The sequence below is a fragment of the Entelurus aequoreus genome, linkage group LG23 (genome assembly GCF_033978785.1).
Source record: "Entelurus aequoreus isolate RoL-2023_Sb linkage group LG23, RoL_Eaeq_v1.1, whole genome shotgun sequence".
Taxonomy (NCBI): domain Eukaryota; kingdom Metazoa; phylum Chordata; class Actinopteri; order Syngnathiformes; family Syngnathidae; genus Entelurus; species Entelurus aequoreus.
The window spans coordinates 14,902,824-14,930,092 of record NC_084753.1 but is presented as its reverse complement, the minus strand read 5'-3'; the positions used below and the strand labels follow the sequence as shown (position 1 = coordinate 14,930,092).

The 27,269-nt window shown below is 37.3% G+C and overlaps 1 protein-coding gene across 9 annotated transcripts in view; it reads left to right on the top strand.

Moving 5' to 3' along the window:
- The window catches only part of ptprk (protein tyrosine phosphatase receptor type K), a 213,173-nt gene extending 186,779 nt beyond the window's left edge, over positions 1-26,394 (top strand). For 5 of the 9 annotated variants that reach the window (XM_062033969.1, XM_062033961.1, XM_062033960.1 and 2 more), the window contains 13 exons: positions 2,629-2,646; positions 5,493-5,529; positions 5,591-5,688; positions 5,843-5,959; positions 8,428-8,582; positions 8,652-8,787; positions 14,459-14,608; positions 15,108-15,281; positions 17,428-17,559; positions 20,582-20,707; positions 20,789-20,952; positions 24,300-24,435; positions 25,215-26,394. In XM_062033969.1, coding sequence (XP_061889953.1) covers positions 2,629-2,646; positions 5,493-5,529; positions 5,591-5,688; positions 5,843-5,959; positions 8,428-8,582; positions 8,652-8,787; positions 14,459-14,608; positions 15,108-15,281; positions 17,428-17,559; positions 20,582-20,707; positions 20,789-20,952; positions 24,300-24,435; positions 25,215-25,268 — 1,497 coding nt within the window. In that variant the 3' untranslated portion in view covers positions 25,269-26,394. The remainder of the gene's footprint in view (positions 1-2,628; positions 2,647-5,492; positions 5,530-5,590; positions 5,689-5,842; positions 5,960-8,427; positions 8,583-8,651; positions 8,788-14,458; positions 14,609-15,107; positions 15,282-17,427; positions 17,560-20,581; positions 20,708-20,788; positions 20,953-24,299; positions 24,436-25,214) is intronic. The other 4 variants (XM_062033964.1, XM_062033968.1, XM_062033965.1 and 1 more) reach the window with 2 other exon arrangements.
- Positions 26,395-27,269: the final 875 nt, after the last annotated feature.

Here is a 27,269-nt window from a genome sequence, read left to right as displayed (position 1 = left end):
TTCAACGACAACACTACTACTCATGGCAGACTTCATGAGAGCCAACGACGATTACTTTGGGACAAATGATGATCCAGAACCTTGTATTTTTGAGCCTGAATATACGGAGGATAATCTACAAGTTTTAGAAGCTGATTTATTAGAAAATCTAGGAAGTAGCAATATTGTGAAGAAATACAAACTATATATATATTTAAACTAATCACTTGCTGTACAATGTTTGGGATGCCGACGGATGGGATGTTTATATCTTTCAGCACCAAACTTGTGTTCCCCGTTTAGCTGCTAAAATAATCATGATTCTCACTCAAGAGTTTTAAAAAAAGGTGGGCGCAATCGAGCGTCTTTCTGTGGCTTTCTCACAATGTCTTTGGGTACCAATTTAATTTCAAAGTTGAACAACTTCTCGGTTTATGGCCACAACCTTCTACTATCTACGTGAGCGGCATTATTTATAATGTAGAATTAACTTTTACCAACTCAGAGTTGATGCAGCAGCTCACTATATCAATATAGCAGCATAAGTTAGTTAGCTCTCTATGATCAATAGAAACACTAAAAGTAGTTCCTCTGTGTTAGCTCTTTTATTAAAAATATCGCTAATACTTGGTTAATATTCAGGTCACATGTAAATTTATGTTTTTTAGGGGGCAAAAGAAACTCCCATTAGCTTCATTTGCAACCAATTATGCAAATTAAAATGCATAAAAAATAGAAAAATGTGTTCTTGTCTCACATAGGGATTTTGAATGATAGGCAAAATTTTAAATAATGCAGTTCCACTTTAAGAGTAAATTTTTCCCAATAATTGGCTCCAAAATGGATCGGGGCCGACAAATGTGTTCAATATTCACAAACAAGACTCTTCATGTCTGTGAGGAAAGCAGACGCCTCCATGGTGTAGCCAAAAAAATTATATCAAGAATGTTCCCCACCTTTAGCTCGTAAAATAAAGTCCGGGTTCACAAAGTATATATATTTTTTTCCAAATATTCCGAGATCACCATATTTACTTCCTCTTGTCAAAGAGATTTTACTTTCATTTTCATACTCAAGAGAACATTTTGTTCCTCAATCAGTAACTACAGTGCAAATAAAAACATGCATGAAATAGTATAATAAATTATTAAACAAATAGCAATATAATTAGATATGTCTTCTTCTATATTATCCAGTGGTTGCTTTGGTTTTTCTTCTTGGACTTTGTCATATCACATTTGTTCAGGTGAGATTTGGAGCTCTGAGGACTTGAGTCTGGTGGTCCATATTATCCTAGTGTACCACACACGTGCAGTATTTTCACATTTAGGTGTGGGGTCTGTCACCGATTCAAAGAAATCTATTCAGGTTTAGAAAATGTGTGTCTCACGTCAGCCTTTAGCTTGTCTGCTCTTGTGATGCCGGTTTGTACCACAAGAGGGCGATATTGAGTCTTTGTAGATCATTTGCTCTCATTCCTAATACTACTGTACTGCTTTGTTGATAAAAGTAGTGATATTTATAAATATGCTGAAATAAATTAAAACTCTAGCACAGGGGTGTCCAAACTTTTTGACTTAGGGGGTGCATTGGGCTAGAAAATATGCGCGCATAAATTTTAATGATGGATATACAATTGTACATTAAGAGTATGTAAATGTTTGACTCCTGCCTTGTTTACTTCCGTGACGACCTTCTTAAAGTTATGTAATCAGAAATATCAAGCAGCTAAAATGCGGCAAACATGAACAGGTGTGGAGAGAGTGTTTTAAATGTTTCCCCATCATGCACCCTAATAGAAATAATGGGTGTAATTTAGATTTTTTTTATGGTGTTTTTCATAATATCCACAATGTTCAGTAAGCAGATTGTGTTATGTATGACGGTGTGTGTGTATGTTATTATTTTTTTGCACAATGACTAGGGAAGGTTGTTTGGATTGTGTCATAGAAGTAAATGCTGTGCTATTATTATAACGTACTTTCAATGGTCATTGATCTGATCTATTCACGTTGTCCACAAGACGTCAGCAAATAGGTGGCGTTCAGAGACCGCCTGGTATTTAAGATGAATTTGACACCACTTCACAGTGCGATGCTTAGTTGAATTCATGAAGTCTGGCGGGCCGTAGTTTGGACACCCTGTTCTCGCAGATGACAAACTGATAATTCATTGTCATCCTTCATACCGCAGCACACTCATTTCTGTTTTAGCTTTGCTTTCATTCATCTTGAATCATATTTCCACTTGTTGCTGTCACCTTTACAACAATAATCTGTGTTTCTAGATGGTTTGCCTCGCTAGAATTAGAACTAGTGGAACGGGGCATTTCTGGTGTTTTGTGCTATAGTATGGCAACGTCACAGTACTATAAATGTGCTGAAATATTCAAAATAACTTCATGTAGCAATGGATGTCATAATAAATCATAAATGCAGCCAACTGCAGGATGTTGTTCTTTCAACTCTAATTCTAGTTTTGAGGTGTTTTTTGTTATCATTTTGCACGCTGTCTTCATACACTCCCATCACGTCAATGCAACTTTTCTGTTTCTGGTTGACGCTCACTGACATTATTGTGCTTTTCTTTCTTTCTTTCCTTCCTTCCTTTTTTCCACTCCTTCTATTCTGCCTGTGGCTTGGCCTGTAGATTTGGCTGTACAGGGATGTAAGTATCACTGTGGACTCTTCCATTCATGCTCCCCAAACTTGACACATTCGTCCATGCACCCAAGCAGGCGTCAAATGCACAAGGCCAGCCTCCTTCCCCACTTTTAATTTTTTTTTTCTTGGGACCTTGATCGCATGAAAGAGTCACCTCATCTCGCCCTACTTATTTTGTTTCCCACTTTGCACCATGATTACGGTGCTGGTGTGCTCCCCTTCTGTGTTTCACTCATTGTCACCATGCACACACTTGACAGCTGTTTAGGTGACATCACAAGTATTATATATATTTAACTGAAAACAATATTCATTGTGTGTAGGGATGCGTACGGAATTCGGTACTTTTATAGGTACCGACCGAATTCCGTCGTTACTTAAATACAAACGGTAACGTTGTTGCACGCGATGTCACGTCCGGTTGCAGACATTTAGCGGGGAAACAAGCAGCGCTCAAAAGTAAGGCTACACTTTTCAAAATGCACTAGCTCTGTGCTAATTTACATTGGATATGCCATATTGATTGATTGAAACTTTTATTAGTAGATTGCACAGTACGGTACATATTCCGTACAATTGACCACTAAATGGTAACACCCGAATACGTTTTTCAACTTGTTTAAGTCGGGGTCCACGTAAATCAATTCATGCTACTGATTAGCATTAGCAATTTTACATGGCAATTTCACCACCTCCAGAGTGGTAATGAAACCTGCAACTAAGGGCTTGTTGACACTGCAGGTTAAATTATGATTATTTTGCCCAAATGTGACCTGTGTAAGATTTTTCATGTCAATGTGAATGGTGCAATTCCACATTTTTTAAATCCGACCCAGGCCTCTTTTGTACGCTCTAAGCCAGGGGTGTCTTGACGAATGATATTTGATTAGTATTAGAAGCGGCCCACAGGCCACAACCGCCTGCTGCTGTTTTGCACGCACCAATACTCCCATCAGTGTTGGCGCCAAGAATTTTCATCAAGTCATAAAAATGGGGTCCCACAGTAAATTTTTGGGGTCCCACTTTTTTGTAACCGTTTTGCAAACAAATTATAAATGTATGCATTATCCTGTTGTATCTCACATTCTATATTGTGTTTTGGTAAAAGGTTGTCATTAACATTACTTAATAAAAAAAATGTATGCATATGTAAATGTATTCAGTTATAAACATTTATTCACTTTCTTCTTCATGGATCTAAACTTTACCGCCGCCTGTATTTTTTAAAATATTTTTATTGTAATATTTTCAGAATATGTTTGTTCTATTTTTGGCCAAAGTAAGACAAGTAAAACAATCTGAAGTTGTCTTTATTTTTTTAGTTTTAATGCCATGATTTCAATAGTCCGCCCCGCGTGTGCACAGATTTTCCTCCATGCGGCCCCTGAGCTAAAATGAGTTTGACACCCCTGCTCTAAGCCTTCGCAATTATCCGACCAATACGTCACCAACTAGCGATTAACGTCATAATTCTTCGCCAAAATAAACGGTGTTGACAAATGAGCAGAAGACAGGCAAAACTAATGTTTTAGGAACTCCCGTCTATGTTCCACCACTCCTGTCTCCAACTGCTCGCCCACATGCTCTTCGGAGCAGACAAGTACCCCGCAAACTGCAAGAGCCAAAATTATTGCCCTCTTCCTTCTCAATCTTCCACGCGCAATAATTCCGTTCAGAAAACGTTGACTTTGATTGCACAAAATCCTTGAAATTGCCACAAATTCGCCCTCCAGGACTGACACCTACTAGGATTCACATAAGACATGTCTTTTGTAATGTGAACGATTACATAAAAAGATTGTATTTGAGGAAAAAAATCCGATTTGGACATGCTACCCTGCAGTGTGAACGTAGCCTCAGATGCACGTTACAATCAAACAGCTGATGTGCAATGAATATAATACTTATAGTATAAACACGTTGTAGGACACAACAGAAGACAAGGCTACTTACTGGCTAGGTAGCACAATACTGCCCTCTAATGTCTTGGTATTGTAACGGCATGTAAAGTCTAATACACAGTATAATACTTACAAATGATACTCAGAAGTGTAATAAATCTGAATATGGGTGTTACCATTATCAGCTCACTATTGAACGTTAAAAAACAAAAGTACCGAATATTGGTACCATCGGTTACCGGGAATTTCAAATGTGAAAGGTGCATATCCTTATTTGTATACCGTACTGACCTGAATATAGTGGTTTTCCCTGGGGAAAAAAAGGTTTTATATTTAGGGTGAAGAGCGAGTCAGAGCTATTCTTACTGTCACTCACACACGCAGGCTCAAAATGAACAGGGAACTTTGAGATAACTGTGGTGTATACTTATTTAATAACATTTGGTGCCAGTTCTATGATTAACTACATTCCTCCATAAAATAGATAAACTCTGATAAATGTATTTTTTACTTTCTTTTTTTTTTTAAATTTTTTTTAATAAAATGCTTCCTAAACATTTAATAAAGTCAAATACAAATAAGGCAACAAGAGAAGTATCCAACACTTCTCTTTTCTAAAGTAAATCTGTACAGCAGATATGATCATCAAATATGATTTGCCCGAGTGGCTAGACAGGACTTTTTTTTAAAAAAAATTTTATTGATTAAGAAACGAAACAAATAGAAATCGGGATCCATTCAAAAATCTTATTTTTTTTTACACCCCAAATATTTCTATTATTTTGTTGTCATTTACCAGTTTTTATTTTACTGCTATAGAAACCCTGATTGAAAAAGGTATGCATTGTTGTGGATACGGTCATGTTGCTTCATGTTTGTCTTACTGTTGGAAGTTGTCTTTCGAGAAATGCTTGATAAATGATAAATAATCACCCCGTTGTGTTTCCAGGGCTATCAGAGACCGAGCCACTACATTGCCACTCAGGGTAAGATGCAAGTGAAGTTACTGTAGGGCAGGTGCAGTATGTGTAAAGTATGTGTTCTTAGGTCCCGTGCATGAGACCGTCTATGACTTCTGGAGGATGGTGTGGCAGGAGCAGTCGGCCTGTATCGTCATGGTAACCAATCTGGTGGAGGTTGGAAGGGTACGTTGCTCGCCACTCAGTAGAGTCCTCGTTGTTCCGATGCAAACATCGAAGAAACAACCATTCACATGTGCACTTGGCAAGAATGTGGGACTTCAAAGTTGTTGATGGCCTACTGAATGGCGGTATGACTGATGATGTTGTTGTTGTCCAGGTGAAGTGCTACAAGTACTGGCCAGACGATGCTGAGGTTTACGGCGACTTCAAGGTGACTTTTGTGGAGGTTGAACCGCTCGCTGAATATGTGGTTCGCACATTCACGTTGGAGAGGGTGAGTAGTAATACGAGTATTCACTTTATAACAGTGATTTACACTTTTTCTTCTTCCTTGGGACATTTTTGCATGAAATAAATGGAAACAATGCTTTTTTTTAATGTCCATAATTTATTTTTTCATCATTTCTGCTGTTTATGAGAGGAATAAGAAATGTTTTCAACAATATAAAGCACTTACTGTATCAGTTTTGTTGACATTGGACATGAAAGAAAATGTTTTCGGGTGTATTGCAAATAAGGTTTTAAAAAATAACGAGTTAAGGCATGTGATTAATCACACAAAATGATATACACTCTGATTGGAGCTAATATCAAACTGTAAGCAGGTTTTACGCAAATAAATGACGTGTATTGAAGTAAAACATTTAAAAAATGTTCCTCTATGACAGTGCTTCTCAATTATTTTATGTTACGCCCCCTGTAGGAAGAGGAAAACATTTCACGCCATCCTCCCCATTCTCCACCACGACGATAAATAGTATAGTTTGTCTATACAATTGTTATAAGTACATCTCCGCATAACATTGTATCCTTATTATCACTAAAGAAAATAAGAAATACAGATCAACTGATAACAAATAAGTTTATTAACATTGTTTTAGTCACAGAAAGTATTTAAGTGCATCAATTTGCCTCAGAAAATTTAAAAAAAATTGTTCAAACTATAAAACATTTTTGACGGACTGGCCATTTGATACTAAAGAATAAAATAAAATTGACTCAATAAATAATACATTTAAATTGATAAGCTACATTAATTTAGGAACACAATATATAAAACCTACAAAACTAACAATTTGTGCTGATATTTTTTAGAAATCAAAATGAAGTCAGAATTAGTGGCTACACTGAGCACATTTTGTAGTGCACAGCTTTTCGAAGCGGGGTTTGTAGCATGATACTGTCCATCCATTTTCTACCGCTTATTCCCTTCGGAGTCGCGGGGGGCGCTGGAGCCTATCTCAGCTACAATCGGCATGATACTGATAAAGCGTATTTCCCGGGGTAACACACGCCCCCCCAAAGGGCCCACCCCACTATTTGAGAAGAACTGTATCCTTCTGACTATAAAATTGCATTTGTGACCAAATGTTATGTTCCTTTTAAGTGCATTTAAATTATACAAGCCTGTGAATAATAATGATGAATCCAAATTCAAAGATATGATTACATCACTAATTGATTAGACTAAATAATATGATATTTTGTTATAGAGTAGGGAAGGGATTCACATGGCCCCATTCCTGGGTTGATCTTGCGTGAGAGGAAGGGGGGGGTGTTAATCACTTTGCAATGCAGTCTGCTGAAAATGGTGGAAAGCACCACTCTACATAGCAACTGACACTGTGGTCAAAGTTGGAATTGCCACAAAACACATTTTAAGATATTCAACACTCCACTGCCGTCTGGCAGCTAAAGTAGATGGTGCACCCCACGCCTAACTTTGTCACGTTTCATGTGTCAGGTAAACCGTGAGAAATAGGGCCATACGAATCCCCTTCCTACTGTACACACAATGCATTTATACTAGTGGTGTCAAATCATTCATTTAAAAAATCAGATTAATCACACTTGAATTTGGATTAATCACAGCTTCCATATTTTAAAAATGCATTTGCAATGGCAAAAATGCGATTTTATTGTCAGAATGTCACACAAGAAAATGTTTTCAAAATGTTTTACTCATTTATTTGACAGCCTTTATTTGTATGTATTTATGCATTTCTTGCATTAATAATTTCTTATGAGGAAGTCGTAGCAATAAGGCTTCATGTCCACCACAGAGGACAGTGGAAAAATGTGGTTTTCCCCATCTAAAAAACGATAATCTTATCAAAACCGCCGGATTTAACACTCTTTTTTGATTGAAAACAATAATTGTTGATTTAGCGTGTTGGAATAGACAGATTTGCTTGTTTATTGGACATCCACCCCCAAAGAATGATTACAAAAGTTATGCACATTACAAAAATGAGCACTGAGAATAATAAATACACAAATGTACTCTTTGTAAAATCACAAATAATTACAATTATGCATCTGGTGAAATGTGAAAGAGCATAAATAATGTCAAATACGATGATATAATCTACCACCATCAAATGTAAAAAAAAAAAAAATGTTCAGAGATAAAAAATGGAAAATATAATTTGAGTAAGGGTAAATTGAATGTAAAGCAACAAAAAGTATGTGCAAGAATCAGATTCAGCATTGCTTCTTCCTGCTCCTTTTTTGGCACACAATGTAGTAGTGTAGTAGTATTTTTTTTTAACTTGTCTTGGAGAAACACTTTTTTTTTTTTTACTTTGAATTGTGTAGATGAAGAGTATTTTTGGGTTGTTAAATAAAACGAGTTTGTAGTATTTTTGGACTGAAATATATTGCTGGTCCCTAGCAGGTTGAAATGATGATGCATGACTATCAATACTAATATTGATCATTGTGCTTTATTTTTTTCCCCAGCGGGGTTTCAACGAGGTGCGAGAAGTCAAGCAGTTCCACTTCACAGGCTGGCCTGATCACGGAGTTCCGTATCACGCCACGGGACTACTTTCCTTCATTCGCAGAGTTAAAATCTCCAATCCGCCTTCTGCTGGGCCGATCGTGGTGCACTGCAGGTACGAGCTACTTCTGCACGCCTCCACACAGACATGAAGACTTATCTCGAGGCTTTGTTGTGTCTTTAGCGCCGGAGCGGGACGCACGGGCTGCTTCATCGTCATCGACATCATGCTGGACATGGCCGAGCGGGAGGGCGTGGTGGACATCTACAACTGCGTCAAAGCACTTCGGTCCAGGAGGATCAACATGGTACAGACTGAGGTGACTGCATTACCCATCATCCATCTGCATCCACATGGCTATGGTAGACACGGAAACTACTCACTGGACCTTGGACTCGGACTTGGTACTGGCTGAAGGGACATCCATGCATTCATCCATCTCTCATCTTTGTTTCAGTGTCATGCAACACACTTAACTCACCATGGCGTCATATGGCGACATGCTAATAGATAGAATATTAATAATACACTCAATTTCACTTGTAACGATAACCTTAAGCTAACAAGATAATGTTAGTGATGAATAATATGACATTATATTACACCCTTGTGGAAAGAATTAGTGATTTCCTAAGTTAGAGAAAAATAAGTTGGTGTTCTGTACCAAACTTAATCTGATGCTATCTGGTGGTAAACAAAAGAAATACACAGTTGCTTTCTTTTTCTCTTTTTGCTCTGTTGCAATATAAAGAAGTAATAGTAGTAAACAATTATTTTTTAAATTGTAGCTAGCAATTGGGATTAATAATAAAATGCACATTTGTTTGAATGTTATGATTCTAACATAAATTTACCTAATTAAAATAATAAAATCTAAATTTGAAACATCTTCATTTTACAGTCGTCTCTTGTTTAAAATCGTTTTCGGAAAGTAGGATTACTAATTATAAATCTAATGTTTTCACAGCGCATAAAATAACAGTTCACGTCTTAAATATTTTATTTTGATATTTGTTTTAAATTGTTTTACTAGAGGTGGGAATAATTGGGCACCTCACAATTCTGTTGTAAATCAATTATTTGTACGCCTTTAATAATTGTTTATAATATTGTTTACATATCGTATCTTGTTATATATTAAAAATGTATTACATTTAGTTATTGATAATTCAATAATAAAGCAGCAATAAACAATTGTTTAAAATTGAAGCAAGCAATTGGGTTTATTGATCAAATGTACATATATTTTAATGTTATGAATCTAAGACATTAATTGACCTAATTAAAATAATGAACTCTAAATTTGAAACGACCTTTGTCGTACAGTTTTCCCTTGTTCAAACTCATTTTTGCAAAGTAGGATTATTACTAATAAATCAAATATTTTGATAGAGCTTAAAAAAACGTTTACGACCTTCTGAAATTTTTATATATTTTTTTACCTTAGTATTAGAGGTGGGAATATTTGGGCACCTCACTATTCGATTCCGAATCCATTGTAAATCAATTATTTATACATCTTTAATACTGGTTCAAAATATATCGTATATTAATATTACATATTCTAAATGTATGTATTATTAATTATATTAATATGTCTTCAAGGCTTCTCCTTTGACTACTGATGTATGCAGTATTGCGTCATTTCCGTTTTTTGTATTAGTGCGTACAGCATATATATAATATATTTATGTGTGTTTGTATATATGGAAATATACACACATTTGTGTGTGTGTGTGTGTATATATACACACATATACACACACACACACACACATATGTGTACAAATGTATATTTATATATACAGTAGAGGCCAAAATTTTGGACACACCTTCTCCTCATTCAATGGGTTTTCTTTATTTTCATGACTATTTATATTGTACAAACCCCATTTCCATATGAGTTGGGAAATTGTGTTTAATGTAAATATAAACGGAATACAATGATTTGCAAATCCTTTTCAACCCATATTCAATTGAATGCACTACAAAGACAAGATATTTGATGTTCAAACTTTTTTTTTTGTTGCAAATAATAATTAACTTAGAATTTCATGGCTGCAACATGTGCCAAAGTAGTTGGGAAAGGGCATGTTCACCACTGTGTTACATGGCTTTTCCTTTTAACAACACTCAGTAAACGTTTGGGAACTGAGGAGACACATATTTTTTAAGCTTCTCAGGTGGAATTCTTTCCCATTCTTGCTTGATGTACAGCTTAAGTTGTTCAACAGTCCGGGGGTCTCCGTTGTGGTATTTTAGGCTTCATAATGCGCCACACATTTTCAATGGGAGACAGGTCTGGACTACAGGCAGGCCAGTCTAGTACCCGCACTCTTTTACAATGAAGCCACGTTGATGTAACACGTGGCTTGGCATTGTCTTGCTGAAATGAGCAGGGGCGTCCATGGTAACATTGCTTGGATGGCAACATATGTTGCTCCAAAACCTGTATGTACCTTTCAGCATTAATGGCGCCTTCACAGATGTGTAAGTTACCCATGTCTTGGGCACTAATACACCCCCATACAATCACAGATGCTGGCTTTTCAACTTTGCGCCTATAACAATCCGGATGGTTCTTTTCCTCTTTGGTCCGGAGGACACGACGTCCACAGTTTCCCAAAAAAATTAGAAATGTGGACTCGTCAGAACACAGAACACTTTTCCACTTTGTATCAGTCCATCTTAGATGAGCTCAGGCCCAGCGAAGCCGACGGCGTTTCTGGGTGTTGTCGATAAACGGTTTTCGCTTTGCATAGGAGAGTTTTAACTTGCACTTACAGATGTAGTGACCAACTGTAGTTACTGACATTGGTTTTATGAAGTGTTCCTGAGCCCATGTGGTGATATCCTTTACACACTGATGTCGCTTGTTGATGCAGTACAGCCTGAGGGATCGAAGATCACGGGCTTAGCTGCTTACGTGCAGTGATTTCTCCAAATTCTCTGAACCCTTTGATGATATTACGGACCGTAGATGGTGAAATCCCTAAATTCCTTGCAATAGCTGGTCGAAAAAAGTTTTTCTTAAACTGTTCAACAATTTGCTCATGCATTTAGAACCTTTATTTAACCAGATAAGAAACCCATTGAGATCAAGATCTCTTTCACAAGGGTGACCTGGCCAAGAGGTCAACAGCACATGTCACAGAGCAGTTTCAAAATAATACATTAAGACATACATTTTAAAATACATAAGAGAAGTGTAAAACAACAGAGATTTACATCTTTAAAAACACAGGCACTGTGCAAACGTCTCTCGCTCTTTGTCCCTCAGGACAGAACGGAAGGCTCCAAATGGAAGTAGTCCTGTAAGTTTCAGTTTCGTCTGCAATTCATTCCATGCCAAAGGGGCAGCAATGCCAAAAGCTCTTTTGCCAAATTCAGTCCGTACATGAGGAACAGTTAAAACATACAAATTGTTAGAACGTAATGCGTAAGAGCTGCTTTTTCTTTGTAACAGAGTACACAAGTATGGAGGTATTAAACCTAAAAGAGCCTTATAAATGATAGTCAGCCAATGTGTGTATCTGCGTGCACTCAATGAAGATAAGTCTGACTTCATATACAGTTGACAATGGTGGGTGAGACTACGACAGCCAGTAACAAATCTTAGTGCTGAATGAAAAACAGTGTCCAAGGACTGGAGGCATTTCGATGAAGCACTAAAATAAAGCACGTCTCCATAATCAATTACAGGCAAGATAGTTGCTGTCACCAATTTCTTTCTGACTTTAAGAGAGAAGCAGTTTTTATTTCTAAAAAAGAAACCAAGCTTTACCCTAAGCTTAGAGACCAAGTTGTTAATATGGGCTTTAAATGAAAGCTCCTGATCAAGAGTAAAACCCAAGTACTTGTAATTTAAGACCTGCTCTATAGGGTTTCCATTTGATGTTACAATATTTGGAATATTTTCCAGTAGCACCCTTGAATGAGAGAAAACCATTACCTTGCTTTTATCTGTATTTAAAACCAATTTAAGATCAAATAAGCGAGCCTGGATGACATCAAAAGCAGCTTGTAAAAACTCAAAAGCCTGAGTGATGGAGGTTGAACAGCAATAAATAATGGTGTCGTCTGCATAAAAATGGTACATTGCATTTGACAAATTATTACAAAGATTATTTATGTAGATAGAAAATAAAATGGGCCCCAGCACTGAGCCTTGTGGAACGCCTTTGGTAATGTCCAGTAATGAAGAGGTGGTCCCAGCCACCTGTACACGTTGTGTTCTGCTGGAGAGATAGTCTGTGAACCAAGCAGCTGCATTTTTAGATAATCCAACGTGATGAAGGGCTTGAATTAACAGACTGTGGTCTACTGTGTCAAATGCTTTTGACAAATCAATAAATAGGGCGACACAATATTTCTTGCCGTCTACAGCCTCGATTAAATCATTGAGGACCTTAAGAGCAGCTGTAATAGTGCTATGCTGTTTTCTAAAACTAGATTGAAATGGAGATAAAATATTGTTTGATTCTAAAAAAATCCTTTAGCTGGTTACTGATGATCTTCTCAAACAATTTTGCTAAAATGCATAATTTAGAAATTGGTCTGTAATTATTTATATTTGTGGGTTCACCCCCTTTTAGCAGGGGAAGAACAAAGGCCGATTTCCAGATTTTTGGAATGCTTTTACTTGTTAGACTTAGGTTAAAAATATGCGAGAGAGGCTCAGCAACAAAATCAGCAGCCAATTTTAAGAAAAAGGGTTCAATTTGGTCAGGTCCTGCTGCTTTAGTTGTGTCCAGGCTCTTTAGTGCACTGTTTACCTCGGATATTGATACAGGTGTGAACTCAAGAGTGCAGGTGCTGGGTCTATTTACAGCCTGTGGTGTATTTGGTATATTAACATTAGTTAAACCAACATTTGACAATTGAGGATTCAACGACTCAAACAAGGATCCGGCAGAAACAAAATACTCATTAAAACAATTTGATATAGTTGTCTTATCAGACAAAGTACCAGATTGAGTAATTGTTTAACTTTGTTGACAAAGTGGTGACCCTCGCCCCATCCTTGTTTGTGAATGACTGAGCATTTCATGGAATCTACTTTTATACCCAATCATGGCACTCACCTGTTCCCAATTTGCCTGTTCACCTGTGGGATGTTCCAAATAAGTGTTTGATGAGCATTTCTCAACTTCATCAGTATTTACTGCCAACTTTCCCAACTTCTTTGTCACGTGTTGCTGGCATCAAATTCTAAAGTTAATGATTATTTGCAAAAAAAAAAATTTTTTATCAGTTTGAACATCAAATATGTTGTCTTTGTCGCATATTCAACTGAATATGGGTTGAAAATGATTTGCAAATCATTGTATTCCGTTTATATTTACATCTAACACAATTTCCCAACTCATATGGAAACGGAGTTTGTAGATTATCACTGAAGGCATCAAAACTATGAATGAACACATGTGGAGTTATGTACTTAACTAAAAAAGGTGAAATAACTGAAACATGTTTTATATTCTAGTTTCTTCAAAATAGCCACCCTTTGCTCTGAATACTGCTTTGTACACTCCTGGCATTCTCTCGATGAGCTTCAATACCTGACATGGTTTTCACTTCACAGGTGTCATAGTTTTGATGCCTTCAGTGACGATCTACAATGTAAATAGTCATGAAAATAAAGAAAACGTATTGAAATGAGAAGGTGTGTCCAAACTTTTGGCCTGTACTGTATGTATGTATATATATATATATGTATATATGTGTATAAATATTAACACTAGCATTAATGCTGCATTTTAGAAACATCTATGTTATAGGCAATATAACTCATTCGGAAATCCTAATGGCAAAGAAGTCTATATTCATCATCTCCATGACTCCACCTGTCATCCGCCACCTCTCACTCACCGTTTGTTTGCTCACCTGCGACACTGCACTTCATGTTGTTGTTGTTATTGTTTATGACCTCCTTTAGCTTGCGTGTGTCCAGCTGTGATCCAATGCAAACCCTGTCCTCCCTTCTCCAGGAGCAGTACATATTCATCCATGACGCCATATTAGAGGCTTGTCTCTGCGGAGAAACGGCCATTCCCGTCTGCGAGTTCAAGGCGGCCTTTTACGAGCTGATCCGCATCGACTCCCAGACCAACTCGTCCCACCTGAAGGATGAGTTCCAGGTAATCCTCGAGTGCAAGACAATTTAAAGTGCTTTGCAGGAAACATTCAAGGAAGCGCAAAATTAGAATAAAAAAATTAAATGCACATATGTAATTAAATTGAAATAGAGAACAGGCAAAAATAAGGTAAGCTAAATTGTAGAGGTCAAAAGATTAATATAAAATAATTCTATTACATGTATTGGTTCTGTGACAGAGTTCTTAACTAAAAACACGTATATCTCAAATCACCATCCATTGAAATGATTTAAAGTTAATTTAATCGTTCTTGAAATATTGCATAAAAACAATAGAGTAGAATGTACTACCAACTACTGTAGTCGTAATGTAATAATAATGTACAACATTTACCTTCTACTTTATCTCTTTCAAGCTGCTTCTCTTTTTACTTTTCGTGCCAGAGACCCCTAAAACCCCCCACACTCCTGGTCGTGCTCACGCATGTGTTTAGTGGTTGTCATGGAGGACTGCCTTTGACTTGTCCCTCCCCGCCCTGCAGACATTAAACTCGGTGACGCCTCAGCCTCAGCCTGAAGACTGCAGCATTGCACTGTTGCCTAGGAACCAGGACAAGAACCGCTTCATGGACGGCCTTCCTCCTGACAGGTGCCTGCCCTTCCTCATCACAATAGACGGGGAGAGCAGCAACTACATCAACGCGGCTCTCATGGATGTAAGTACACCTTGACCTTATACTTGGAGTGAACAACAAAGTATGACCACACTACTGGTCACAAGTGGAGGTTTTTACAAAACCTTTGTCCAGTATAATACACGCTGATGATTTATTCACACACACACACACACACACACACACACACACACACACACACACACACACACACACACACACACACACACACACACACACACACACACACACACACACACACACACAGTCTCCCCCTCCCTGTTTGTGTGATGCTGTGTTTGTGGTTTAAGCACAAAAAAGCTAGAGACAAATCCAGGTTTTACTCTGTAGTACAAAAAAAAATAAAAGCATCGGTTTACTGCGATATTTTGCTGCGCATTTATTTGTTGTCATGGGAACAATACGGCCGAGGGAGAAAACCGTAGAGTTAAATTTATAATGGAATACGTAAAGTGTGAGCAGGCAATGAAGTATCGTCATGTCAGCCATGTTTGTAGCGCAGCACTTGTTTTGATACGCGTGTGAATGGCCGTCGTGTTGTGTTCAAAATATTTCAATTCCGATACGATATCAGCAGGAATCCTAGTATTGTACTTCCTTTTCCTTATTTTGTAGTATGGAAAGTAGGAAAACGAAAGTTCCTCAGAGAGCAAAGCTGGGTATGACAAACACAAACTTTATGACGCTTTTGAAGTGGAGTTAATTTGGGATTTGGTGACACCTAGTGGTCAGAATCATTTATAAAATTATAGGCATGACGCAGTAAGTTAAATGATACGGACACATTTGTTACTGGATACTTTCTAATACGCCTTGCAGACTTTGATTGTTTAAGTTTATATGCAATTATAACTATTTGATACCTGTTTATCAGGGTGCTTCACAAAATTGATTCACATTGAAATCGCGATTATTTATTCAGATTCATCGATTCATAATTGTGGAAAATCGCTAAAAAGAAAATGAATTTAAAAAAATAAAATTGGGGGTTAATTTGGCTAATTTTTATTTTATTTTTAAGAATAACTGTTTGGAATAAAAACATTAAACCACTATCATTGATGTCTTTTATTAGATCAACAATTTGTGTAAATAGATTTTTAAAAATAGATTTTTTTAAAGTCTCACTACAGCAACCAAGAAGAGCTTTCGTAACGTTAGATCTTTTTTGAAAAGGTTTTACTATAATTTAATTTATACACCAAATAATATATTTCAAGAATCGTGTTGAATCGAGAATTTATTCTGAATCTATTTGTCTCTCCAAGAATCGGAATGGAATGGTTAGGTGCCCAAAGACTCCCACCTCTACTTGTTTATATTGACAAAAGTGCTGTTTTAGTCCGCAATATTGTTCCATTAAGGACACTTGTTACGTATATCTAGCTTGTGTGCTATTGTGTGCTGAGCTGTTGTGTAGCTGCTCGCTCCTAGTAGCCTAAAATAGAAGAAAATACCAACATTGTGTGCTCATTAGAGGACATTTGGACGTTAAAAGGATGTCCAGCTTTGCACAAGGGAACACACTGCAGGACTGCTTGTATCGGAGTTTATATCGGATCATCCGATACTTGTTTTTTTTTCTGCTGATATCGGATCGGCACACCCCTACAAAATATAGTGCTTTTTCCTCCTGAGACCAACATGTAATGACTTGCAATGGTGTGACATGTATTATTTGCAATGGTGAGTAAATAAGTAGTGAAGTTGTGATCCAGTTGATCAAAAAAGAAAGATGCAGCTCAGATCCCAGTTAAAGTTAAACTTCCTTTGGCCTCTCTCTAACCAAGCTGTCAGAGGAGTTCCAGGTAATACGATTTCACTTCCAATATTCTCAATACTGGATTTGTTTCATGGCTTCGCTGTCTTCCCGCCACCAGTTTCACGTGTTGCCATTACCACCCCCTCCCCCCACACCCCATACACACACCTCGCCATCTCATGTGAGACCTCCACCCCTCATTCACAGTCTTTATGACCTCTATTTCATAATTGACCCACAGTTTGTAGACGTGACGCATGCTCCTCACCCACTGCATGATCATGTGACCCGACATTGGAACCAGTATTGTTTGATCAGGCCTCGCCCTGCGCGTCAACTTGTCTCCTATCAGCCGCCGTTTCCCTACGGAAGTTCTGACGTGCTTTGTTTTTGTTGGCGTTGCAGAGCTACAGACAACCCGCTGCCTTCATCGTCACTCAGCATCCTTTGCCCAACTCCGTCAAGGATTTCTGGCGTCTGGTGTACGACTACGGCTGCACTAGTCTGGTCATGCTCAACGAGATCGACCTGGCGCAGGTATTTGGATAATTGCAGAAAACAGAAACATGCAAAATAAGCGGGCAAGTACTCGGAGGGGACTCCGACTGACTGTCTCCAGGTAATTACAATTTTTCATACCAACAAAGCAGGAAGAAGGTCCTAAAAAGTACAGAAAGGCTCCACTTTCCAAAATGCGCTAGCTCAAAGCTCATTTTCATTGGATTTGCCATAGACATGCTATATAGCATTAGCGATTTTACATGGCGTTTTCAACACCTCCACATTTGGTAATGAAAACTAAGATGCGTGTTATAACCAAAAAGCAGGTGTGTGATGTGCACAATACTTACAGTATAAATACTTTGCAGGGCGCAACATAAGTCTAGATTGGCACATTACACTTAATGGCAACACAGCGTAGTTTATACATTACTGCCATCTTGTGTAACATCTGGGAATTGCAACTGCTTGAAAAGTCTACTGTATAATAAATGCAAATGAGTTATGCAGGCGTCATTTAGGAGATGCTGATTTTGGAAGTTCAGTCTGGATTGTGATTTTAGGATGTGTAGCGAAGCCTCCACAGTTCTCCTTTTGAAATTGTTGGTGTATACAAGACACAAACTCAATCATTTCCATAATTAAGTAGTTTTGTTTTTTTTAACCCCTTATAACGTGTCATGAAAACCCAGAACTTCAAAGCTGAGTTTTTTGAGCAAACGTAAGGGATAAAGATGGAAATATGGCAATATCCATACTCACATGAGTATCAGTTATGTTCATAAAGTATCGATATCAATTAATAAAGGATGCAAGCTTTGGTGCTGCAGCACCGAGCAAGTCAACTACTTTGTTACATGGTGTAAAAATGAAGCGATGTCATTTGTCACGAACAAATTATTATTAAAAAGTACACTTTTTAAAAGATGGTAAATGGCAAGTATTGGTCAATTTGTTATTGAGGAGGAAACATTACATAAAATATCGATATCAAGATGGAAAAAAAGAGGAAAAACTATTTTTTAATTGTGTTGAATCAAAATATCTAGTATTCTTAGGTATGGTACCGTTCACATTTAAAACGATACAGCACCAATAAGCGATACCTGGAATTTGATACCAGCACTCAATGGTAACAATATATATTGTGTTAATATATATTGTTTTTGACAATAGAATCTCAATTTTATTGCACCATGTAAAAGTGAGTTGATTATAATAACTGCTGTCCAGTTGTTACATCTTGTTTTATTATCAGTCTCATTAGCGAGTATTACTAGTTTGCAATTACAGTTGCAACTCCAAGACGTTAAGTGGGAGTAGTGGTGTTTTTGCTGCACCTTAAAAAGTGATAATACTGTAAGTATTGTACTTATTTTGCACCAGCTGTTTGATTGTAACGTGCATCTTACAGGCGAAAATATGCATTTTTAAACATTCATTTTCGTGTCAAAGTATCACTTGCGCGTTTTTTTTAAGGACGGGAGTCCAAGGACGAGTGTCAAAAGATGGAGCTAATTGTTTTAATGACATTCAGACTTTGTTGTCTTATCAGCAATCGAGCAGTAACTAAACATCCGTGGCTTCTCAATGCAACACACAACACCAAAAATGTGTCCCGTGAAAACCCGTCCGACCGGAACTCTAACAATGACAAAAGTTCCGTGGGTGAAATATGTAAACCCCAAAAAATAGCATCTAAATATTTGTTGAACGCTTGCCTCAACCACAAGTATTTGCTGTTCCTCTTGCCTGAACGCTGCACTGCATTGCAGGACAGGGGCACCGAAACAAACTCACTCGTTAGCATCACCCAGCCAGCTTACTTGTCGCCTGCGTTCGCTCTCCGAGCCACAACGTTGACGGCTTTCTACTTTGCTGCTAATCATATTTGGATGATTACAGTCCGAACCCTGTTAGTTCTGAACCAGTTGTGGTTCCAGAGCATTTATTAGTAGCTAGCGAGAAGGTATGTTTTTGACGTAACCATGTAAACAGAGGTCACAACACAGGAAGTATATTACCTTAGTGGGCGTGGCTACAGGATAAGAGTTGCCAAATGGGGAACTTTTTCTGAGTTCCTTGCATGCATGTTATAGAATTTTACGTTACATTTTCAATCAGAATAATAGTAGTAAATTATCTACTAGAAAAAACAAAAAATATGTGGTACATTACATGTAAGTGTCAAAAAGACAGCCAAAAGAGTATATATATATATATATATATATATATATATATATATATATATATATATATATATATATATATATATATATATATATATATATGTATATATATATATATATATATATATATATGTATATATGTATATATATATATATATATATATATATATATATATATATATATATATATATATATATATATATATATATATATATATATGTACATACATGTATATATGTACATACATGTATATATGTACATACATGTATATATGTACATACATGTATATATGTGTGTATATGTGTATATATATATGTATATATGTGTATATATATATGTGTATATATATATATATATGTATATATATATGTATATGTACGTATATATGTGTATATATATGTATATATGTGTATATATGTATGTATATGTACGTATATATGTGTATATATATATATGTGTATATATATATATGTATATGTACGTATATATGTGTATGTATATATATATATATATATATATATATATATATATATATATATATATATGGATATATGCATGTATGTGAATATATACATATATATAGATATATATCTTTTTTTTTTACTATTTATAGTACTATATTATTGTGTATGCACCTTAAGGAATCTGCTCCAATTTCATTGTTCTTTGAACCTGTTCACTGTAATAATGACAATAAAACTCTATTCTATTCTACCTGATCTGGTAGCCATCCCTCGGTATCGTCCATCACTAGTGAGAGAGATGACGGATTTGTCTGTCAGAGAAAGAAAAGAAAATATTACTGTTAGAAGATTTATAGTCCATTTGACATAATAATATGCGCTCTTTAAATGTGTGCGTCGTGCAGGGTTGTCCCCAGTACTGGCCAGAAGAGGGCATGCTGCGTTATGGACCCGTCCAGGTGGAATGTATGTCCTGCTCCATGGACTGTGACGTCATCAGCAGACTCTTCAGAGTCTGCAACCTCACTCGGGTGAGTCTTCTTCCCACTCCGACTCTATAGTACAGTTGGTGTTGCATCCCCTCATAATGTGTAAGCATGACATTGTGCTAGCCTCAGGAAGGCTACTTGATGGTTCGCCAGTTCCAGTACCTGGGCTGGGCGGGGCACAGGGAGGTGCCCGCCTCCAAGCGCTCCTTCCTCAAGCTCATCCTGCAGGTGGACCAGTGGCAGCGTGAGGGGGAGGAGGGGGAGGGAAGAACCATCGTCCACTGCTTGTGAGTGCACGCAGAACAAGGACAATACTTTATTATACAGTATATACTTTAGTGTATGACAGGGGTGTCCCCATACTTTATTATATATACTTTAGTGTATGACAGGGGTGTCCCCATACTTTATTATATATACTTTAGTGTATGACAGGGGTGTCCCCATACTTTATTATATATACTTTAGTGTATGACAGGGGTGTCCCCATACTTTATTAATTATACTTTAGTGTATGACAGGGGTGTCCCCATACTTTATTATATATACTTTAGTGTATGACAGGGGTGTCCCCATACTTTATTATATATACTTTAGTGTATGACAGGGGTGTCCCCATACTTTATTATATATACTTTAGTGTATGACAGGGGTGTCCCCATACTTTATTAATTATACTTTAGTGTATGACAAGGGTGTCCCCATACTTTATTAATTATACTTTAGTGTATGACAGGGGTGTCCCCATACTTTATTAATTATACTTTAGTGTATGACAGGGGTGTCCCCATCCCGTATCAGCACAAAAACAACTATTGGATGACATCGGCTTGCATCTAAAATCTCTATTTGTATAAATGTCCTCTAATAAGCACACAATGTTGGTATTTTTCGTCATTTACAAACGTTTAAATGTGGTAGGCTATAGCAGCTACACAGCAGCTAAGCACACAATAGCATTCAATACATACGTAATAGGTGTCCTTAATTGAACATAATTGCAGTCTATAAAAATATAAACAAGTATCAAATAATTTTAGTTGCATATTACTGACACATACAAAGTCTCCAAGGCAGAAGCCTATTAGAAAGTATCCAGTAACAAACGTGTCCGCATCTTACTGCGTCATGAGGTTCCCTTAAGGAATTATTGTGATGACATTTTTTGTATTATCAATCCGCAGCTAGGGATGGGCGATACCACACTTTTAGGATTCGATACGATACCGATACTTTTTCTTGCATTTTCATCGATACCGATACCGATACCATTCATTTCAATTTTTGTCAGTCAAAAATATTATTACTATTATTATTTTAGACAGATCACAAGACACATACAGACCATTTATACCACATTTATTATGGTCAATATATAATAAAAGTACAATTAAAATAAATAACATTAAATATGAAAAATAAATTAAATATTATATATAATAATAATTAGATATTAGGGCTTTCCAATTAACTGTCAAATCCGAATCGCAAGAAGCTGCAGTTATTTTTTAAAGTTTGTGATATAATTAGCAATTAATGAAATATGAAATAGGGTAATGTTTTCGAAATGTAAGAAATCATGTTACAGATTAAAACCAAAATCACATTCAATCATATATTTCAAGATTTTCTTGGAAAAAAATAAAACTGTAATGCAAAGATGAAGAATCTCCAAATTGTATCTCTTTCTTATCTTGTTTTAAATACTCAAGCAATTTTCAACTAACAGTAAATTCCCCTGTGTGGAAATGATTTGAATTTAGGATAATCATTTAAACAAAAATATTCAGTAAAAAAATAAAATAAACACTGCCTGACACTGGATATGCTTGGCTGCATCGCTGTCGGCTGGCTGTGTGTGTGTGGCACGTTGACGACGCTCATTCGCTGTCTCCTGTCACGTGACTGGGCCAGCTCTATACTCTGCCAGGTACAGGGGTGTCCCAGCACATAGGAAGTTAAGTAAGTCATCAAAAACATCTGAAAGTGATGCTTGCACCCCCCACACGCTGTTTTTTGGTTTATATCGATACTTTTTTCAGAAAAGTGATGCCAAATGAGTAGCGTGTGAGTATCGATATATCGATACCACAGGATCGATACGCACATCCCTATCCGCAGCATTAGTCTGTCATAAAGTTATGTTTTTCATACATGTTGTTCAAACATTCCATACTACAAAATTATAAAAGTATGTGTGATTTGTGCTGATATCGTTTTGGGTAATATTGATATTGGCCAATACCCAAAGCTCCAATTTTTGTATCGGTGAAAAAAAAAATGGTTGTCACTTGTCACTGAACCACTACAATTTTAATGTTTTCGATATTTTAATTATCAACTTTTATTAAGAGTCTTAAAAAATTATCAAAAATCCATCCATCTATTCATTTTCTACCGCTTGTCCCTTTCGGGGTCGCGGGGGGTGCTGGAGCCTATCTCAGCTGCATTCGGGCGGAAGGCGGGGTATACCCTGGACAAGTCGCCACCTCATCACAGGGCCAACACAGATAGACAACATGAAAATAAATAAAAACATATCTCAATAATTAAGTATAAAGCAGGAAATGAATAAATTCATGAATAAATAAATACAAATCAATAAATAATAATCTAAACAGTCAAAAATAAATACCGTAATTTCCGGACTATAAGCCGCTACTTTTCCCCCTCGTTCTGGTCCCTGCGGCTTATACAAGGGTGCGGCTTATATACGGCCTGTTCTTCTCCGACACCGACGAAGAGGATTTCGGTGGTTTTAGTACGCAGGAGGAAGACGATGACACAATGATTACAGACTGACTTTTCATATACCGGTAGGCTGGTTATTTTGATAGCGTACAGGCGAGCACTTTAAAGATAAAGTTAAAGTTAAAGGTAAAGTTTGTATTACTTTGCACCGTTGTATTATTTGTACTCTGCACGAATGCTGTTCGCCATGTCAAAGATGTGAAAGTTTGATTGAATGATTGAAAGATTTATTGTTAATAAATGGGACGCTTTGCGTTCCCAAACAGTCATCTCTGTCCCGACAATCCCCTCCGTGGTAGCAGGAACCCCTATATACTACGCTAATTACACATCAAAACCCTGCGGCTTATAGTCGGGTGCGGCTTATATATGGAGCAATCTGTATTTTCCCCTGAATTTAGCTGGTGCGGCTTATAGTCAGGTGCGGCTTATAGTCCGGAAATTACGGTAAATGAATACTTTTTTTTAAAATAAACTAAATATAAAACATGAAATAAATAAATTCATTAATAAAAACATTTTAAAAACAGTAAAAATAAATATAAAACATGAAATAAATAAATTCATGAAAAAAATTATAAATAAATCTAGATAATTAAATACAACACATGAAATAATACATAATAAAAATTATTTAAAAAACACCTAAATAATTAAATACAACATGAAATAAATAAATTCATAAATCAATAAACAAAAGAATAGTTCTAGGTCACAGATAGGAATTAAGTGAGCAGGAAGTTGCACACAAACAAAAACGTAACTCTTCTGGTGTGCGTGTGTGTGTGTGTGTGTGTGTGTGTGTGTGTGTGTGTGTGTGTGTGTGTGTGTGTGTGTGTGTGTGTGTGTGTGTGTGTGTGTGTGTGTGCGTGTGTGTGTGTAGAAACGGAGGCGGCCGCAGTGGCGTATTCTGTGCCAGCAGCATCGTGTGCGAGATGGCCAAGAGGCAGAGTGTGGTGGACGTCTTCCATGCAGTCAAGACACTGAGGAACAGCAAGCCCAACATGGTGGACACGCCGGTGAGTGGAAACAAGACTTCATCACTTTGGAAGTTTATTACAACCAATGTTGGAATAGTACCGTATTTTTCGGAGTATAAGTCGCTACGGAGTATAAGTCGCACCGGCCGAAAAAGCGTAATAAAGAAGGAAAAAAACATATATATGTCGCACTCGAGTATAAGTCGCATTTTTGGGGGAAATTTATTTGATAAAACCCAACACCAAGAATAGACATTTTAAAGGCAATTTCAAATAAATAAAGAATAGTGAACAACAGGCTGAATAAGTGTACGTTATATGAGGCATAAATAACCAACTGAGAACGTGCCTGGTATGTTAACGTAACATATTATGGTAAGAGTCATTCAAATAACTATAACATATAGAACATGCTAAACGTTTACCAAACAATCTGTCACTCCTAATCGCTAAATCCCATGAAATCTTATACGTCTAGTCTCTTACGTGAATGAGCTAAATAATATTATTTGATATTTTACGGTAATGTGTTAGTAATTTCACACATAAGTCGCTCCTGAGTATAAGTCGCACCCCCGGCCAAACTATGGAAAAAACTGCGACTTATAGTCCGAAAAATACGGTAATAAGGAGCAAACTATATTCATACTGCTGATTTCTTGTACGGCAAATAAATACATTATAGACCCCAGTGGCACACACAGCAGGTGTTGCTTGGTGCTTTGTAGGAAGTGCATCTATTGTTAGCATAAAGCATATGTTGTCATTAGGAATGTTGTTTGCACAAACATGACTTGTTGTTGTTGTTGTGTGGACAGGAGCAGTACAGGTTCTGCTACGACCTCTCCCTGGAGTTCATCGAGTCGTCCTAAACGGCCGGAATGCCAGCGCAGGAGAAATAGGCCCCGCCTCCTCCCGCCTGTAGCATGTTAAATCCTTACATCATGGCGGCCCCCCCCCCCCCCAGTGGCGCTTTGCTGAGGAGCGGACTTTGGACTCCCTCGTGCTTTTATCGTTGTACAGCTTCTTCAGCGCCACCTTGGACCACAAGTTGATGTTTGCAGTGCTGCCACCTGCCCTCACGGGGGCGCCCTTCAACTTCACCACTATTTTCAGTTGCTTCAGAGACTGACAGTAAACGTTTACATCCTGAGTATTATTAGCTTTTACATTTGTTTTTATGTCATGAAGAAGTTTAAAAGTTGTAGTTGTTTCTTTGTACGTTTAATCTCATCTTCTCTTTGTGGAGGGCTGGGCCCGGTCTTTCCTTTCGGCCCGTTCACTAACGATGAGAAAAGTCAGCACTAAACGCCAAGCAGCAGATTAGTCTTTTCTATGATTTGACCGTGTTGTGGTTTCTCCATAAGCCAAAGACTTTGCTGTAAATATGTCTATAAAGCACATTGTTTGTATTTATTGTTTACTCGCGTCGCCGGCGGGAACAATCATTGTTCACTCCACGTTTACGCCCGCCACACCTGAGCGAGAGGAGAGTGGAAGAAGCACGCTGTAAATTATTTTTCTTTTTGTCGACTATTTACTCTCTAGTGTCGTCTCGCTTTCACTCGTTGTCGTGCGCAGACAAACTTCCTTCGTGGTCAGTGCAGTCTTTTTTGCCTCGTCAGCAACAAACGGATTATTGTGCCTGATCATTTTTCAATCAATGTTGTACTTTAATCTATAAATAGACTTTGTCTATGCTGTAAATAGACGACTTTATTGTCGCAACTTGACGGATGAAATGTTACAAACTTCGTTGTCGCCGTACACAAAATGTTTTAATGTTTGAATTCTCTTTAGTGTCTTTTATTTTCTGCATTTTTAGTTGGGCAAGGGGGGGGGAAAAAAGCGAATGAAGGAATCCAGCATTCCAGTAAAAGTGAAGTAACGACAAAGATAGAAACGTTTGCAGCCAGTCTGAATATAACATTAATATTCATAGTTCTTCTTGTCTGTAATGTTTGGCTTCTTTGCTGTAATAAAAAATATCACTACTTTGAGGAGGATGATTATTGTGTGATTAGTAAGAATTCACTCATTCACCGTACTTGAGAAAATAATGTGATATATCCAGTTGTCCCTCACCCATCAAGAATGTTTTTTAAGTTATTTTATGTATTTTTGGCCTTGATTAAGCATTTTCAAGCATAAAGGCTGAATGAACTAAACATATCAATACTACATTGTGTGTGTGGGGATGGCTACTCAATTCGGTCAGTACTACTGTGTATCGATTTCGTGCGGACTAAACACAGGCTCACGTAAATGAGTCAAGCAGCTCTCGGGGCAGACTCAGCCAAACTCCCTCTAAGTAATGTTGCAATTTTCAACAACAAAGCAAGTATGCTTGGTAGAAAACACTCAAAACTTAAATTAAGGCTATATTCTTCCGAAATTTGCTAGCTTGCTACTATAAGCGCTTTTTCATGGCTATTTTAACGCCTCCAAATTTGGTAATAAAAACTACAACCAAACAGCTGGTGTGTAATAATAAGCACAATACTTGCAGTATACACGCTTTGTGGGGCGCAACATAACACATTCAACTTCCAGGAACAAGCTTGTTCCTTGGTAAACATACCATAGATAGCCCATAAAGTACTGCCATCTAATGTCTTGGAAGTGCAACTGTGGTGCAAATGAGACAATAAGAAAACAAGATATAACTGAGGGTCCCTGGTTCAATCCCCACCTTCTACCATCCTAGTCACGTCCGTTGTGTCCTTGAGCAAGACACTTCATTCACCCTTGCTCCTGATGGGTCCTGGTTAGCGCCTTGCATGGCAGCTCCTGCCATCAGTGTGTGTGAATGGGTGAATGTGGAAATAGTGTCAAAGCGCTTTGAGTTCCTTTAAAAAAAAAAAAAAGGGTAG